Below are 18,391 nucleotides of genomic sequence, written 5' to 3' on the forward strand. Positions count from 1 at the left end.
TGCCTTTGAGGTATGTCTAATTATTCCAAGAAAATAAAGGAGATGCCAGTATACAGAGGAGGAGAAAACAGGCAGAGGAAATTCTGTGAGCAATCCCAGGGCGCTCAGAGGACAAGCTTGTCGTCAGCTGAAGAGCCTGGCAAATGTCACAGTGCAAGAAAACCTGGCTGTCAACTGCAATGACACAGCAAGTCACACCTCTGACTGGAACACTGTCTCCTTGATGGGAAATTCCAGATGGGCCCAGTGATGGAGACAGATGTCTTTCCACTGCCTCACATTAATTTCACATGCAATTAGCAGTGGATTCTCTGCTGCTGAGTGAGGGACACTCAGGGTGCCCAGGTTACCAGAAAGGACAGTCCTCCACAGAGTCACTTCTGGTTCTGACAATCTCACAATTCCAGTGCCATGACACCACCTCATGTGCAAGGCAGCAAACGGACACGTGCTCCCATTTCTATGGCAGATGTGAAATCCCACCCAGATTGTTCTTCTGGAGCACTTTTAAATACAACTGTACAACACAAATGCTCCTTGTTGGGTCTTCTCCCCAGCAGCCCTTGCCAATGTCTCCCAATCCACACTGACACTGTTCAACACCTGAAGCTCCTTCTCATATGATGTCTGTCCTATTATTCATCCCACCTCCACCATTTTAGCAATCAGCTCTGTCTCTCATCTGCATCAAATCAATTCATTCTACAGAACAACCTAAAAACACGAGTGGAGAAAAAGATTCCAGCAAGAGAGAACTGAATATGTTGTATTTTAGAATATCAATTGAAGCACCTAGATGCTCCTTGGAGGTCCCTTCCAAGTCAGCATATTCTGTGATCTGTAGGTTGTTAGCACAGTGTAGTGGGAGAGAATATAAGATAGTGTAGAAAGTAATCTTACCCCTAAGGAGTTGCAGCTGGGCCAGTTATCAAAGATTAGGAACAGGCCTGACTTTACCAGGCCACAGGTGAGACAAAGATGCTATAAAAGAGTGGGGTGGCTGGGTGAGAGGGAGCTGGGGTCAGTTGGCTGCTTTGTGAAGAAGAAAGAGTCAGTGCTCTGAGGAGCAGCTCAGGAGAAACACCAAGAAGGTGTGAAACTTTTGTGATAGGACACAACAGTATGGAACCCCTACAATAGGATGACAACAGTACAGCACATTGACAGGGCAAGACTCTCACTTTTTGATGTGCTTTTCTCGTGCCTTATTGTAAACTGCAGGGCAACCCCGATGTCTGGGAGGAATGATGCATCTGACTCCATGATATCAGAAGGCTAATTAATATCTTTATTTATATTACACTACATCTAAACTGAAACTGCACAAGCATTCAACCCAACTCAGCTGCCCAGAATCTCGTGGTTGTCGGCTGGCAGTCCTGACACACACACATGGATACAATTGGCCAGTGAATCAAAACACTCACACCAGAATCCAATCGCCAATTGCATTCAGGTAAACAAACTTCCACAATGCATTCCACTTTGGTACAACACAGGTGCAGCAAATGACAAAAGAATTGTATTTTCTTTCTCTGAGGTTCAGAGAATGTGAACCCCAGAAAATCCTTGGGAAGTTGTGCCTTGCTTTTCTCTGTGAAGAGAAATGTGGCCACAATGCCCAACCCTGCAGCCCAAGGGTGCAAGGGGAGATGGAAGAGAGGTGAAGGGATGGTGATGTGCCTACCACTCACATCCCTGGGGCTGTGAAGAAGCCAAAAACCACCTCCTAAGTTCCACATCTATTGCAATAGACCAACCCACTGCCTCTTAGCACAAAACATCCTCACTGCTAATCATGCTTCTAAATGTGGCAGAGGAATTCAGCTGTAGTGAAAGGGCTGCATTTTGGCCTTGGACTACAGCATGTGAACAGCACCTCCCCGTGCTGCTGCCTTCAGGGCGTCAGAGCACAGAACTGTTTCACACCCCTGAGTGCCTGGCAGCTCCCACACATTAAATGTGCACCACCACAATTCCATCCTTTGGGCAATATTTGAAGTGTGAATTCCCACTGCAAACCTTCACCATCCATCAGTGCTCCATGGAGTGTTCTACCTAAAATCAAGTTGGCAGCCTACAGCTTTTCCTGCAAAACCAGGGCCCTCAGCTATTCTGCACAGGATCAAATTGACCACTTAAGCTTTCTTGAAGCAACAAGAAAATATTTTTATGCAAATACCTTACAAGGTCTGAAATTCCATTTGTCTGAACACAACATAGCCAAAGTCACTGCTTCTCAGTTCAAGCCATTTCCCAGGCAATATCTGGTTGCTCCTATGAAAAGGACTTGAAGTCCAAAGCAGCCATTCCTTGAGGATGTAGGGAGCCAGAGTGGGAATAAATGTATCCACTAGCACTTAAAAGGGAGTAATCTACATAAACACATCAAGTCATCACCAATATTTTGATCCATTTTTTTACCAAACTGAAAATCTAATAATTGAAAATGTATTACTTCACGTTATTGTTAGAAGAAAATAAATTGATTTGTGAGGTTTGGAGTTTGTTTGGGTTTTAATAGATCTTTTTGAGAATGTGTAGACACAGTCATCATGGTGTTTAACTTCACAGACCAACAGATTTATCTAGTTCTCTCACCACCTGAGCTGCACAGGAATTCCCTCCCTCTCCCCCTCCACCACTGCCGCATCCAGAAGAAGATTTGGTTTGGAGCAGGTCCATTGAAGCAGAATCCATCTGCAGCCAGCAAAACAATCACTATCCAACAGTGTTAAGTGGTCTTCTGGAATTTTTTCTGGAAACATCTTTATGCTCCCCTCCCTGCCACCTTTCCCACCTGTAAAAATCCATGGACCAATCTAACTGGCATCTATAAACCCTTACTTCTCACACCAATATAATAATAATAATAATAAAAAAATAAATGCTCAGCGTAGTACAAAGCATTGTTTATGACATCAAACAATAACATAGTAGTTCCAGTGAAATTCTGTGCTCTTTGACTGAAGTTTCTGGCTTCTGCCCTGGGCTCTCAGCTGTCCAGAGCAGAAACATGCTACAGTTCCCTATCTCCTACTGCACTTCACACACCAGAGGCCTGGTCTGGAAGAGATGTGTTAATATAACATCAACTAAGTAAATTTAGCCATTATTTTAAATTAATTTAGGTATTGTGTGGTCAGTGGTCATCTGGTAGACACATTATTACACACATGCACACACCAAATTGCTTTTTTGCTAATGACTCATTTGTTTTATTCCTGCCTGTTTCAAAAAAGCAATTAAGTTGAAAATGACCTTTTGAAGATTGTACTTGTGGACCAATCTTTTCATTTTTAATTACTTACTTTGGTTTAATTGTTACATTAGGAACTATTAAGAAAGCAGCCAGCTTCATAATCAATAATTTAATTAGAGTTTTAGGACCAAGAAGTCAATGCAAATGTTATTCTGCAGCCAGGCCTTTCCCAAAGCCTTTGAAAGAACTTTACTCTCATTTTGTTTCAAAGTGACATTGGCCACATGGAAATCAAACTCTTTCTTACTGCAATATATCCTGCCCACACATTATGGATGGACACAGGCAGCTGGTAAGAAGTTCACATTCAGGTCAATCTTCACTCTGCCCAGGCAGGAGCACAACCTGCTTCCCTCACTCCATTTCCCTCATTCTCATTTCACCCCATGCTCCCCAGATCCCTTGCCAGGAGCCACACAGTGCTTACTGGAACCCATGTCCAGACTTCCAATATGTTACATTTATCTATTTATAGCTCTCTAATTACTACTAATATTCAAAGATAAGCAGCAACAGACGAAATCTGCCTCAATGGCTGGTGAATTAATGTCCCCCTTCCCTCCAGTGCCTCTCTCTGCCTGCCCTTGCAAGTTTGCAACCCAGCAGCGCAGGGAGCTGCCAGTGCAGTGGGAATTGCAGGGCCTGAGGTGTCCCTTTGTGATGGCAGAGCTGCGGATCACAGGGCTCCATCACTGCACACTGCCTTGCCCAGCAGCAGCTCCCACCAGCCATCAACCACCACCCATCACCCATTGTCACAGACATATATGATGAAAAATCCTTTTGCTGGGATTTTTCTCCTGAGAAGCTGAGAGGCCTCAGGAACAAAATGTAAGCAATGGTTATCTGCTGCTGTGGAATGCAACAGGTGAATCTGTGATTGGTCTCATGTGGTTGTTTCTAATTAGTGGCCAATCACAGTCAGCTGTCTGAGACTCTGGTCAGTCACAAGCCTTTGCTATCATTCTTTTCTATTCTTAGCTAGCCTTCTGATGAAATCCTTTCTTCTTTTCTTTTAGTATAGTTTTAATATAATATATATAAATAATATTAATATATATTTATATAATATATAAATAATAAATCAGCCTTCTGAAACATGGAGTCAAGATTCTCATCTCTTCCCTTGTCCTGAGACCCCTGTGAACACCCCTACCCATCATCACCCACCACCCACCATCCATCCCGGGCAGAGAAAAGCAGCACAGGAATGAGAGGCAGCCTTGAGCCACAGCAGAAGCTTTGCCAGAAGGCCCTGAGCCCAGCAGGGCTGCAGCAATGGAGGCAATCCATGTGCTGGGAGCTTTGGGAGCAGGGCAGCAAACAGGGATTGCAGGACAGGCACTGCTATACCTTGCTAGGGATGGATCATAGGGCTGCTCCCACCCTGGGAAAGGCAGGCATGTGAGAATGAGCCAACACTTGCTCCAAGACACCAAGTCTTGACACCAAGTCTTTGACACTAAGTCAGAGCCAGGCTGGGCTGCACTGCATGAAGCTCTGGAGGGTGCAGACTTTGGAGGAAACTCCTGGAGAGCCTCTGGGGAAACCATGACTGCACAGGAAGGAAAGCATCCAGCTGCAGAGGATCCTGGGGCTCTTGGAAGTGGTTCACCAGAGAATGGTCACAGCCTCAGGGCTGCCACAGCTCAAGGAGCATTTGGATAATGCTTCAGGGACAGGGTGGGATTGCTGGGGATGGTGCTGTGCAGGGCCAGGAGCTGGACTGGATGGTCCTTGTGGGTCCCTTCCAGCTCAGCAGATCCTGTGATTCTCCAGCAGCAGCTTAAATGACTGTCAATGTCATGATGGAAAGTGTTACTTTAATCTAACCTCACTGCCATTTATACATTTCACATGAATTGCAAGCCAACCTGGAGATTTAAGGTTTAACACACAGAACTGTCTTGTCCTCTCAAAGACTTCCCTTTGAAATTAAAAATGCAGCTTTTCTGTGTTTTGGCAAAAAGGCAGAGGAAGACAACTCATTAATGGGCTGAATTCCCACTGGCAACAGGACTCAGACATCCACTGGACAGGACTGGGCATATCAGTGAACAGGAACAGCTTAATAAAACAATTATAACCCTTTAAGGGCCACTAATTTACCTGGAGCTTTAGAATCATGGAATCACTTTGCTTGGAAAAGACCTTTAAGATCATCAAGCCCAGCTGTTGAGCGCTGCAGAACAACTTGTCTGATTCTAAAAGGTTTAGCCTGGTTTAAACATAGTTTAACTGGGAAAAAAAGCCTGTGGGATCAGCTGATTATAGTTTGTTAAACTGTTGATTGAATGGTTTGATTTGGAAGAAAAGACAATAGAAGGAATTGGTCCAAGGGAAATACATAGTTCCAGTCTGAGGATGATCCTGGAGACAGCAGCCACACACTGTTTGAAGGGCAGGGGTTTTCCTGCCTCTCAGGAAGAAAAAAAAAACAAACAGCAAACCCAGAACACTGTATATTTTCTTGCTTGTATCTGGGTCAACTGATCCAACTGGCACTTATATGTTCATTATTGGAAATATTTTATTGCAATCTGCCTTTTCCACTGAAGTTGTTTTGAAAATAATTCAAAATGTAGTATTTTTAAGAACTACGTTAACCAAATCAAGCTTTTTGTCCCAACTGTTTTTCATTATTAGAAAGAAATTTTGACTTTTTTCCTCAGCCATACTTCTGGTTTTTAAAAAACTGGCACTAAGTCTCTAGGAAAGCATCCCAAACAGATTTAACATAAACCTTTCCAAGTTTTACTTTTGTCTTTTGTGATACTACTTCTGGGAGCAAACATAATCCGTATTCATAACTATTTGTTCTTGATTTCATATTTCACTGTGACTCAAATTCCTTTTCATGTGAAGACAGGGAGTTTTAAAATATGAACCCATTATTTACAAATGCACAGAATGAGGAACACAGAATTTGTTACACTTCATGCCAGGAACTGGACTTATCCTTGCACATCCCTTATTTACAGCAGCATAATTTAATTGCACTGGGAGATTTGGAGTTTGCATGGAAGAGTTCTTTGTCTCCAACAGTGACAACTTCAATCTTTGACCTACTTTTGAAGAGGATTGATTTGGACCTTAAACTGCCTGTCAAAGGTTTTTTAAATGACCCATCCTGTCTATCCACTCAGCTCATGAATTCATTCCTCGGGAGTTCAAAAGGGTTCAAATAAAACTGACAAATCCAATACTCTGAGGAGATTCTGACTGATAATTTTGTGTCTAAGGTGTTTACTTGGGGATAAATCAACTGGAATAGGCTAAAAATTATAAAGACAACCAGATTGCTTTTCAAAATCACTCCCTTTTGCCTGCTTAATGCTTCTCTCATACACTTGATCCTTAAATTCACTTTTCCTGAGTTTGCCTTGTGAATGACCATTCCAAAGGGACACAGGCAAAGAACTCCCACCACAAATAGGCAGAATCCCTGAAAAGATCAGGGTGTTCCCATGTGTTTTAAGTCTACTGACAAAAATGTCCTGACAAAATCCATATGGAAAAGCAAAGCATCTACAAACTAATTTATATTGCACTGGAAGAGAAAAAACTAAAATAGGATATGTAAGGGAATTACTAATTTAAAAATTACTAAATAGTGATAAAAGAAACATGGGAAAATATAATTTAATTAGAAGAAAATAAAAGGTTATCTAAGGAAATTATAAGTTTGGAACAATTTCCCAGTTTAACCAAAAGTTAACCAGCTTTGAGCTGCCACAGGAACCCCAGCAAGGATATCCCAGGCCAAAGACAAACCAGGATGGGAGAGGATGGGCAGTATTGTGAAGGAGAAGATTGCAAGGCTGCAGCTTAGATCAGCATCCTTGTAATTATTCTACATCCATATGAAACACACAGGCAGCCAAGTGCTCATCATTAAAATGCTGCAGCACAGCTGGAAACCTCAGCCAACAGCTCAGAAACTGCCCTGTGCATGGATTTATTTATTCTCTGGTAGGACACAGAGTGAAAAGCCCTTAGAAATGGCCACTGTCCTCAAATGACCCACGTGCCTTCAGCCAGAGCCCTTTTACAAAGGAAAAAATGCAAATGACCACTCCCAGATTCTTGGGGTTCATTCTACACAGATTTTGAGATCTCTGTGGGGCAAAATGCAAAGCCAAGGATGAACAGAGCAGGACCTGGACTGTGACACTCCTCAGAATGTGCTGCTGGGGTTGCTGAGTGCTGCTGCTTGCCCTCCCAGGTGGGACATTCATTTGGGTTTCCCTGCTGTTTCCCACAGAGCTAATTGTGTGAGAACTCCATCAAACTCAGCCAATGCTCAAGAGCCATTAGCACACCATGATAAGCAGACACTGGAGCACAGAAGCTGCAATTTATTAACTACTGCTCTAAAAAGGGCTGTGCCTAAGAACCTCTTTTATTTTAGAGTATTACCCTAGAGAAGCCCCCAGCAGTCTCCTGCTCTTTGCCCTGACTATTCCTTCCCAATGAATTCCTGTGGGTGTGGTGCAGCCCCAGAGCTCCAGGCTGCCCTGCTGGATGAAGTGTGGTGCACCAACTCAGGAACCATTCCCAGGGGCTCAGAGATCCAATTTCTCCACAGCCATGCACAGATATCCCTGCAGGAGCCCAAAGGAGGCTCTGCCTACGTTCCCAGAAGGGGAAACTGCAGGAGCCTCTGAGGAGGAAAATGGCCAGAGCTGGGTTTTTACTGGGAGCTTCTTGCTGCTGTTCAGGCACGATTTTTGGGCAATTTAATTCTCTTTTTTTTTTTTTTTTTTTTCTTTTTCCTATGAGATTGGTGCCTGCATTATTCATCAAGGACCACACTACCTTGCAGCTTCTAACTTTTGGTTCTGCTGTTCAGTCCACAAATTACTGACAAGGACACAATTTGATGTGCAGACCCAAAACTGGCATCTGGTCACTGTGCTGCCTTAATCATCTTTGACCCAAATGGAAAAAAGTTGACATCCTTGATGTCTTCCTCCCTGAGTATCAGAGGTATTAGTTTGATAGTGGGGTGGGAATGGGATCCTTTTATTTGTGTTATGCAGCAATTTTCTGCAAACAGAATGCAGAAAAACCAGGTCTCATCTTAAACCACTGAGCTGCACCGCATAAAAAAATATATCCTGGATAACTAAAATATTAAACTTGAGTACCAGTGAGCAGTAGAGACCAAAATGGACACGAATTATCAAACAATATCTCAAATGCTTGTTATTTCAAAAAAAATGGAATAGAAATAGAGCATTGTATGAGTGTGACTTTTTACAGAGCTCTATGTGTGCTGAACTTTGTTCCCAAGAACAGTGTCATTGATGTAAACGGGCCTCTCTCCTGCTAAGGACACACAGAATTCTTCCCAAATCCTCATTGGACACATTCCTCAGGGCATTACTACTGAAAGCTGCCTTTTAAATGACAGTCTCTCCACAATATTTTCAAAATTGAAATATCCAGTTATAAAACCTGACATTTCAAAAATCAGAAAGCACATGAGATAGTTACTAAATCAATAAGTTTCAAACATTTAGAATGAAAAATAAGTATTTTTTTTCTTCCCTTCTATTTAATTATTTAAGTGTATAAATATTTGGTATCTCATCTGTCTGAAAAAAGAGCTGAAGCTCAAGCTTGGCTCAAATGGTGTCGAGACAAATGTGAGCAGTCCCAAGAAATGGCTCCTGAGGCTGTTGGAGATGCAGAGGAGTGGCAGGAATTAACCCAGGCAGGGGACCTTGGACTCAGGGGCTCTTCTGCACCTCTCCCATTCATCACTGGACACACTAAGCAATTCATGAGTGGAGATGCTTTCCCTGATGTGTCAGCGAGGAATTGTTCTGGTGAAAAGCCAGACCACGCTTGTCTTTCTATGAAACTGGCACCAGGAGGAATAAATTCTGCAGCTTATCTTGGCACCAGAGCCATCAGCTTCTCTGGCAAGAAATCCCCACCAGAGAACTGCAGCCTGGGTCTCCACATCTGATCCACTGCCTGTCTGGCACAGCACAAGTGTGGTTCCTGCCCAAATCCAACACCAAAGCTGTAATTCTCCCTCAGTGTTTGGAAAGAGCCACAAGTGCAATTCATCTTCCTCTGTTCTCACTTTCCTATAGGCAACATAGCCCCTAGGTTTAAAATTAGAGTCAATGTGATGAAGATTTTTTTAAACCATTGGATGGATCTTACTTTGTTATCCGGAAAAAAAAAAAAAAAAAAAAAAAAGAGGAAAAGTAACACTCTGCATTTCCAAAGTCTGCAGGCTTTAGTATCTTAGTAATTACAAAGATTTATGTTCCATCCTGCCCCAAATCCAGAGCTCATTGTCCATTCAACTTACACTGCTCTGACTTACAGTTCTCTGTATCCATTATCTTTAATAATAAAGAGCTGACTGCACTTAATGATGGGAGAGCAAGATGTGATTAGCAATAGGAATCTGATTTATGAGCAAACAAACCCGAGCGTGGTTTTCATGTTTCATTAAAAGTATCTTAAATGTACTCCTTAATGCTAATTGAGCTCACAGAGATGAGAAAATACTCTATTCCCAATTAATGGGACAAAACAATTCATCTTCTTTCTGGAGGGAACATTTAATATCATTCAGCATTTAGAGGGAGGTAGCATCTTGACAGGGATTTCACCACCTCAAGTGAGGTTTCACTGTGAGCATTTATCCCAAACTTGCAAGAATTCCCACTGGACATGGAAAAAATTAAACAGCATAAATACACCACAAAATGCCATATACAACGTTTTCTTTTCACAAAAGTCTTTCCTATCTTAGCTAAATTACCCAAGGCTTTTGAAAAACAATATTGGTGAGCAAATAGAGAGGCTTTTTCCTTATGTTTGTCAAAGGAAAACTCCTTGATGACTCTGTTAATTTGCTACAAGCAGGAGATTACTGAGATATTTGCAAGATAAAGTTCTTTGCAGGATTTATTGAAAACAAAACAAAGCAGAAATCTATTTTTTCCATTAAGCATTTCACTTTTGTTTGTATTGCAATAATTTTTTTCCTCTTTTTGAATTATTCATATTTGGATATCAAATATTCCTACAAACCAATGCATTTAGGAATAATGAGTCCTGACTAGTTTCATTTTAACTCATTGTGCTTTCTGACCAGGATTATTATTATTATTATTAAATGACCTTCTATTCAGTCTGTTTCTATAATCCATAAATAGAAATTGCCTAATGAGCATCTCAAGTATTCCAGTATCATTTCCATGGTAGTTTTTCCTACCCTTTGTTTGTATAGCTCTGATGACAACACCATTTAATCCACAGCAACAGCTCTGCCTGCTCCCTCTCAAATCCCTTCCATGAATACAACCTTCTGCATTTGAGGCTGGAATCCTGTACCTTTACACTGAGTGGTTATAACATCAACTGAAGAATTAATCTGAGAACTTCAGAAGTTGCTCCATACCACAGAAACAGCAATAATTATTAGATTTTCTGAGGAAAGAGGAAAAAAATTCCTTTTCCCTTGTTCTCATGTTCTACTTGAACAGGATTTGCATGTTTGGTTTGCAAAGCAGCAGGGACAAATGCACTCTCCAGTGTACTCTATTTTTACCCATTCCAAAGAAAGAAGGTAGAGAAGAATAAAGGAGGAGATGCAGAGTTTCTCTCACCACCTGCAGTGATATAATATGGAGAAAATAATGCATGTTCCATGAGGAATCAGCAGAGTTCTGGAGGAAGGGAGGCAGATTCCTTCTAGAGGAAGTGTTGCATGGTGACATTTTTGGTCAGAAGATAACAAGTGTATCAGTGAATATTTTACTGGCACATCGCCCTCACTTTCTATTTTGATTTCACACTGGGGTTTATTTTTCTCATGTCACACACATCACTACATCCTGAATTCAGGAAAGACCAAGGCAAAGCCTGCCTACCTTTCTGACGTCCCAGAGAGACAAGGTCTTGTCAGCAGAGCTGGTGACAGCGGTGCTGGAGAAGGGCAGGAACTCGATGCTGTTGACTGAACCCTTGTGGCCACGCAGGGTGCACCTGCACCTCTCACTGCAAGAGAAGAAAACAGGAATGCAGCACCCTCCACTCAGGGTAATATCATCAACAGACAGCTTTAGGTGAATGAAGAACTCATTTTGTGCATCTCTGGAAAAAAGAACACTGACAATGATTCCTCACCCAAACACTGCACCATGGAGACAGCTACAAACCCCAACCCATTGGTGTTTGCTTCCCAGTAAGGAAGGCTGGAGCAGGAAGGCATAAAGAAATGAGAAGTGGGTTTTAAAAGATTGAATCCTAAGGAGGAACAATGAAAGCACCACTTTGTGTTCCCTGGGTGGATCCTCAAAAAAACTTGTTGATGCAGAACTGAAAGGGAAAAGAGTAGGGTGGAGACAGCAGAGTTTCCTTTACATAGACATGAAATTCCTTTTTCTCAAAGGGTCTGAGAGATCTATTGGACTGTGCCCACATGCACTCTGAAGAAAGCCAGGAGTGCTGGCAACCTGGTTTTCCTCTCAAGGTAGGGAAGAGAAAGGCTTAGAGAAAGCAAGTGGTGCCTGGGAGCTCTTTACTAAGGGGAAAGTCTTGTCCCTGTGGACACCCAAACCCCTTTTCCCTGAAGGAGAAGTCTCTGGCTATGGATGAACCACTGCAGTGGCCGCTGTAAGCTCCAAGTACTTAAAGCAAAGGTGAGGGAACAGAGGTGCACCCCAAGAAATGAGGTGTTCATCATGAACTGACAGCTCAGATGGAATTACCTGTGAAGTGGTTCTGAAAGTTCTTTCAAGGCTGAAGACACCCAGTCACAGCACCTTCTCCCAGCTGAGCAGTAACACCTTAGAGCTTTTGGGCTGCCTTTCTCACCTCCTTGCTTGGTTTTCTTTGAATGAGGTAATTTCTGGGACAACACTGCTGGTCCTTCTCAGCTGAGGGGATGGACCTGACACAGATGGAATCCCAGACAGGAAGCTTTTCCCATTGTAGGAAACATTGTGGACACAACCACAATGACACTGCTGTGGAGAATCAGTTCTCTCACCAACAGCTTGACCTTAGCTGTACAGCTGTAATCCCAGGAAAGCTTTTTGGGTTTTGCTTTGCCTTCTGTATATACACCAGAGCAGAACATTCCTTAAACTGGAGGAGAGGAGAAGAAAAGGAATAGCCCAAGGATGCCCCATCCAGACAACACAGAAGGTGACAGACAAATCTGGGATTACTTAAACTCAGCAGACTGGCAAAGGTTTAACTCCTTCAGGAGAGTGTCAAGAGGGGGGATGATTGAAATAATCCAGGATCCATCACTCATTATTAAACAAGGGCATCACTCTGTGATTTCTTCAGATATATGTAAAACTTAAATGTGCAGTATTTGTATTGTTATATCCTGTGAAAACACACAGGTAGGGGAGCACAGTGTAGAAAAAACTAATCAATATAAACGCAGTAGCAGCTCTATCCTCTTTGTTCAGCTGAGTCAAAAATAGTCTGAAAAAATAAAAGCCAACAACTCATCATAAATTACTGCAGCTTTCAGCAAGAGCTCAGAATTTTATTCCCTGCTCATGTGATTCTGACAGTAGAAACACACCTCCCTGGAGCTGGCTGCTGAATATATCACTGGGGCTTGCAAATTAGATTACTGGGTGGCTCCTAACAGAGAAATTTCTTACAATATTTATTAAGGAAGCTGTCAGCAGGGGGGAATTAAAGATGTGATTTTTCTGCTTTTTTTTTCCCTGCCTGTGTGTCCCCAGAAGGCTTTCAGAGCTCTTGCCAGTTCTGTACCACCAGCACAGGAGATCAATGTCTGCAGTGAGGGGCTGCAAGGAGAGCTGCAAGGTTGGGATGGACACTGCCCTGAGCTCTGATCTAACCCAGGGACTCCTCTGATCTGTTTAGTGCTTTTCCATTTGCCACTCTGGAATGATTTCCTGTGCTGAACACCAAGCCTGCCCCACAAAGGCAGAGCAGAAGGGAAATAAGTAGCTTCTGAGGAGAAATATTATCCAGGAAATAGATTTCAAAGAAATATTAGATTCCACTGGTATCATTTTACAGAATCTATGTTTTTCTATTATAGATAATACATTATATCACCCAGTGTTATCTGTTATATAGACTACATGTATTATTTTGTCACAAGGACTCATTTTAAACTAGACATAAAGTGCTTGGCTGTTAGAACTCGGTGCACAAGGTATCTGATATTCATGATCACTTGATATACGACAGTAAAATAACTTCAGTAAAATAATTCTTTTGTTTCACAGTCTCGTGGCAATGTTTTACACCACAGATATGCCTTTTCCATCTCAGATCTTACACTTTATTTGTGCCTAGGAATGCCATTTTTTAAAGGTGCCAAATAATTTCCAGCTAGCACGTTCCAATGTAAAGGCTCTGAGCTGCTGAACAGTTTCTGACAAGGAAAATCCTGCTGCATTTTTTTTGTGGGCACTTTGTATTTTTAAAAACATAAACAGCTTTCCATACCACAGTGTGAGAGTGGTTCCATTAGAAGAAAGGGAACTACTTCCAATTTTCCTGTAATAACAAGGTGTGTCTATGCTTTCCTCAAAGGCTGGAGAAGAATAATAACTTCAACCTGCTTGACTGGGCTTGGGATGAAAGAATACAGGAAAGGGAGGCAGTTAAAGGAAAAAAAAGATATTTTGTCAGGCACTGATGTAAGATCTGGACTGTCCCAGGCAGACAGGCTGCAAGAACAGGCTTGTGAGAGATTAATTAGGTGCCAAAGCAGGAAGGCCCATTCAGAATCCCTTAGCAAGGTGAAAATGGACTGGTGATGTGATGGACCATGACAGCAGCAGAAAGGAAGGAAATGATTTGCACTTTTCCATCAGGAACACAAACACCCAGCCCTGATGCAGCCTCTCTCCTTCCCACTTCCCTATCACTGCACTCTGATGAGCTCTGGCTCTCGAGATCTCACTTACCACTCTGATAACCGACTGACTGAATATTTCTGAGAACCTTTCCCAATGCTATATAAAATAAATTCATCTTTCTGTCCAGCTGAGACATAATTTCAGCAAGATTGTCTTGTACCAGCTATCTTCTGGTCAGAAAGGGCAACAATTTATCTAGATGTTCTTTTTCTATGAAAAAAGAAGTTGATGTGAAGGGTAGAGCATCACCCCATTTTTTCCTGGAAGCTCATGTTTCTATTCAATGAAACAAGTTTATCTACATTAGAATAAACCTGTAGTGTTTTTTCATGGAAGTTCATGTTTCTATCCAATGGAACAAGTTTATCTACTTAAGAATAAACCTGCAGTGTTTTTTCATGGAAGCTCATGTCTCTATCCAATAGTTTATCTACATTAGAATAAATCTATAGTGTTTTTTCATGGAAGCTCACGTTTCTATCCAATGGCACAAATTTATCTACTTTAAAATAAACCTGTAGCTACTTGCACTGGGTATTTTTCTCATTGTGAACACAGAGCCTCATGGATATAAGCCTCACAACCTCTGAACATCCTTGTTCAGAAGGCAGAGGGGATCATGCATGAACAGAAGGTTAAACACTTGCACAAATCTTGATGCCTCAAGAAGTTCCCAACAAATGATGTCACGAGATAAATGCTGCTCAGTAGTTTAGTATTTTGCAGATTGCATGCTAAAACATCACTCAGACACCACTCCAACCTTCATCCTTCCCTTGTGTTAGTACAGGACTAATTATGTTCAATGTTTTCTTTTTCTCTGCAGCCAATTCCTCTCCCTTAAATCCAGGTGAGATAATAATGTCCATCAATAAATCAGCCCTCATTCTACCTCACCAGGCTTGGATATTTTTTAAGAGTTTCAAAAAAAACACGGACAGATACTAATCCAGAAGCACATCTATGCCAGGAATGTTGGCTTCAATTAACCATACGAATATTGATATAACTAACTCAACAGATTGGGAAGATTTCATTTCTAGAGACTTCTCTTTTGAAAATCACATTCCAGAATGGTTCATTCAAATTCCAAAGGGCTTTCAGTAAAACTGCATTGAAAACAGAAGATATGAAAGATTTTCACTTACATAAGACTTCAGTGAATATTCCCAGGCTCTGCACAAATGTAAAACAGCCAAAAAATGCACTAGTCAGATATTCCAGAGACTGTGCAGTAATTGAAAGGGAATACAGGCAGTGGGTAGATTCCTCTTGCCCTGCATAGTTTCCCAGTAAAACTCAGGAAGAACAAAGCAGTGCCCAGCCTGCCCTGACTGCCAGCCATGCAAACCACAGCCACAAGGCACACAACATGTGGCCAACTCTTCTGCTACTTTAGTGTTTCAAAAAAACACCCCACACATGCATGCTGTCATTCCTATAGAATTAGGATTTTTTTTTCCCTGTTTCTTGGCTTTTTTTTTTTGCCTTTTTTTTTTTAAGGTTTCTATGTTCAGCTGTATTTGGAAAAATTGGGGGAGTGGAGAGCGATACCATTTCAGTGAGTACTTAGGTAGTCATCATTACTTATTTTATTTCTGTGCCATATTGAGTCTCAGTTCAAGCATGGTAATTAAAACTACCTATACAGCCAATCAAAATTAATGAGATTTTGAGCTTGTTCTTTGGAGTCAGTGCCTCTCCCACACACCTTCTTCCATGCCTTCAGAGGAATTAATTAAATAATGAATTCCCAAACAGGAACTCCCAAAGTGTACTATCTTTCCCCAAACTACTCTCTCAAATGCAGCAACACTAAGCTAAACTCTCTCATGTCTATTGAGAAACATTCTTCTGTGTGAGCTGCAATCACAATTTTCAGGGCAAGTTACACCAGAAAGTCTCCTGCTGTGAAGGTGGACACAGCATTTCTGAGGAAGATTTGTAAAGCCACACCACAACCAGCCTTCAGTGCTCCTATTGGGCTGTAATTGGAACAGAAAAAGGAGACTCTTTCTAACAAAACCTAACCCTATCACTTTCTCATAGTATGGCTCTATCTCCAAAATTTGTTTACATTTGGCATAGAACTTTCCCAGCCAAGATCCATGGCCAAGGACAGCAAATGGGCTGGCTTAAGACATTAAAATGCCAGTTTGGTTTATGCTGTTATAAATGCATCCTATCAGGTCTTTACATTTTATGACCTCTATTTTATTTCTAGGTAGCTTCACATATGACACATCCAATTATTCATGTCAAGAATGTAAAACTACCAGTATTTCAGTAAAAAGTGCCTGCCATCATTTATGACAGTGGTTTTTTTTTTTTGACCCATTATTTCACTAAATGTAACACATTTTCTGAGACATTGACATGTGAGGACACTTACTCTAGAAAGTACATTTGTCTCTGAAAAAATACATAAAAGCATGATGCTGTCAATATGAAACACTTTGTTTGATTATTACTTCTACTGAAGAAAATGGAACTCTCTTCCAATTGTGAACATTCATTTGCGCTCTCTCTCAAACCAGTGTTTGACATCTGGAAAATGCAGTGCTAAAGGAGACATTACTGCAGCTCCTGTGACAATGCAAGCATTTCTCCTCCAGTATTTAGAAACATTTAGAAAGAAAATACAAATTTAAACCTTCTCTGTGTAGTTTATTTTCACATTTAGCACTTGTGGAATGTTTTAATCTTTGCAATCTGAGTGCTCTGCAAAACAAGGAGCAATCCCCTGATTTAAACAAAGCTCCGAGTCAGGCTTTCCCTGGCAAGGATCAGTTTGCAGAGCTACTCACAAGTTTCTCAATCTGGTGAAATTTGGTGTCAGATAATTTTAATTTTTGCACTTTTTAGGTTCACATTGAGCAGAAGCAGGATTCAGTATTAAACCCATCAGGGGCTGAACCACACAGGCACTGTGAGCTGTCCCAGTCCTGCTGGAAGCAGCACAAGCTCTGCCACTGATGGCAGGAGGAGCAGGATGAGATCCAGCTCTGTCACCACAGGAGCCTGACAGCTCACACTTTGCTCTGGTGCACAGGAAATTGAGCATGTAAAAGGAAACTGATCTCTGAAGGGGGATGGACTTCACCGGTTAGTGCAAGGGTGTGATTCTCCCCCTTCCCCTGTCCTTATCTTCCTCCTTCTACCAAAAGCAAAGAAAAGTTTCACAGCTAGGAAGGCTTAGCCAAGGAAGAAAGAACCCCAGACATGATACATATGTTTCATTAGTGTTTTCTAGGCATATAAACTAACATTCCTCATCTGACTCAGCACGTTTGTAAGTCTGCTGTAAAATCCTGTAACACGCTTTCCTCAGACCTCCTTGTGAACAGTTGTACTGTTAAAACACAGAACTTCTGAACTGGATCAAATTATGTCATTCCACTGACAGGACATAAGTCAATGTCAACAGTTACATTTTTGACTTGCTTGGTAAGTTTTGAAAACCTGCAGCAGTTTATTTTTGAGAGTGCAGATTTCCTCTCTGAGATCAAGCAAGACTCTTTTCCCCTCCCTTTTCAGGAGCTGAACCGAGCATGGCAGCTTTCCTTTAACACCACTTTGTAAAGACTCAGCTCTAACCACCTCTGCTGCAGCTCCTGCTGAAAACTCCAATAAAAACCACCAGGATTTACTAGCTGAAGAGATTCCACCTGCTGCAAGAGGGAACTGCAGTTCCAACCCTCTCCTGGCCCTGCTAGGGGAAGGAACACCCTGGGCTTTGTGCTCACACAGGATGCACCTACACCTCTAGGTACCCTCCAGTCTGCTCCAAATTTGTCTCACACTTATTGGGAGCCCCCACTTTTAGCTAAACTCCAAGAGAAGGCTGAAGGGCAGTGTCTGAACATGATGGTCCTTGAATGTGGGTATCATTGAGCACACCTCGTGCTCCGAGTCCAGTCCCAAGCGCTTTGGGGCTCACTCTTGCAAGCACCTCCAGAGGGTTAAAGCTTTCCCACAGCAGGGAGGTGACCAAAATCTTGTCTAATCCCTCCCTTCCCACTCCACACCCTCCCATTCCTTGGTGCTCCCTCATTTGTGTGCTGTTAACAAGATACTCTGTCAACAGCAACACCCAAACAGGACAGGAAAGCTATTTTATTGTGTTGGAAATTAATTTCGTCTCCAGGGACCTTGCCTCCTTACATATTTTGCTGTTCTAAAAATGACTTCGTCCCATTTCTATAACTTGAAAGAGCCTCTTTGGCAAATA

The 18,391-nt window shown here is 41.9% G+C and overlaps 1 protein-coding gene across 1 annotated transcript in view; it reads right to left on the minus strand.

Annotated features, from left to right (window-relative positions):
* SPAG16 (sperm associated antigen 16) overlaps window positions 1–18,391 on the minus strand; it is a 371,498-nt gene that overhangs the window by 141,117 nt on the left and 211,990 nt on the right. The window contains exon 13 of the mRNA XM_054278128.1: window positions 11,167–11,293. Within this exon, the coding sequence (XP_054134103.1) occupies window positions 11,167–11,293 (127 nt within the window). The remainder of the gene's footprint in view (window positions 1–11,166; window positions 11,294–18,391) is intronic.

Source organism: Melozone crissalis, unplaced genomic scaffold (assembly GCF_028551555.1).
Source record: "Melozone crissalis strain CALT ecotype California unplaced genomic scaffold, PUWL_Pcris_2 ptg000023l_1, whole genome shotgun sequence".
Taxonomy (NCBI): domain Eukaryota; kingdom Metazoa; phylum Chordata; class Aves; order Passeriformes; family Passerellidae; genus Melozone; species Melozone crissalis.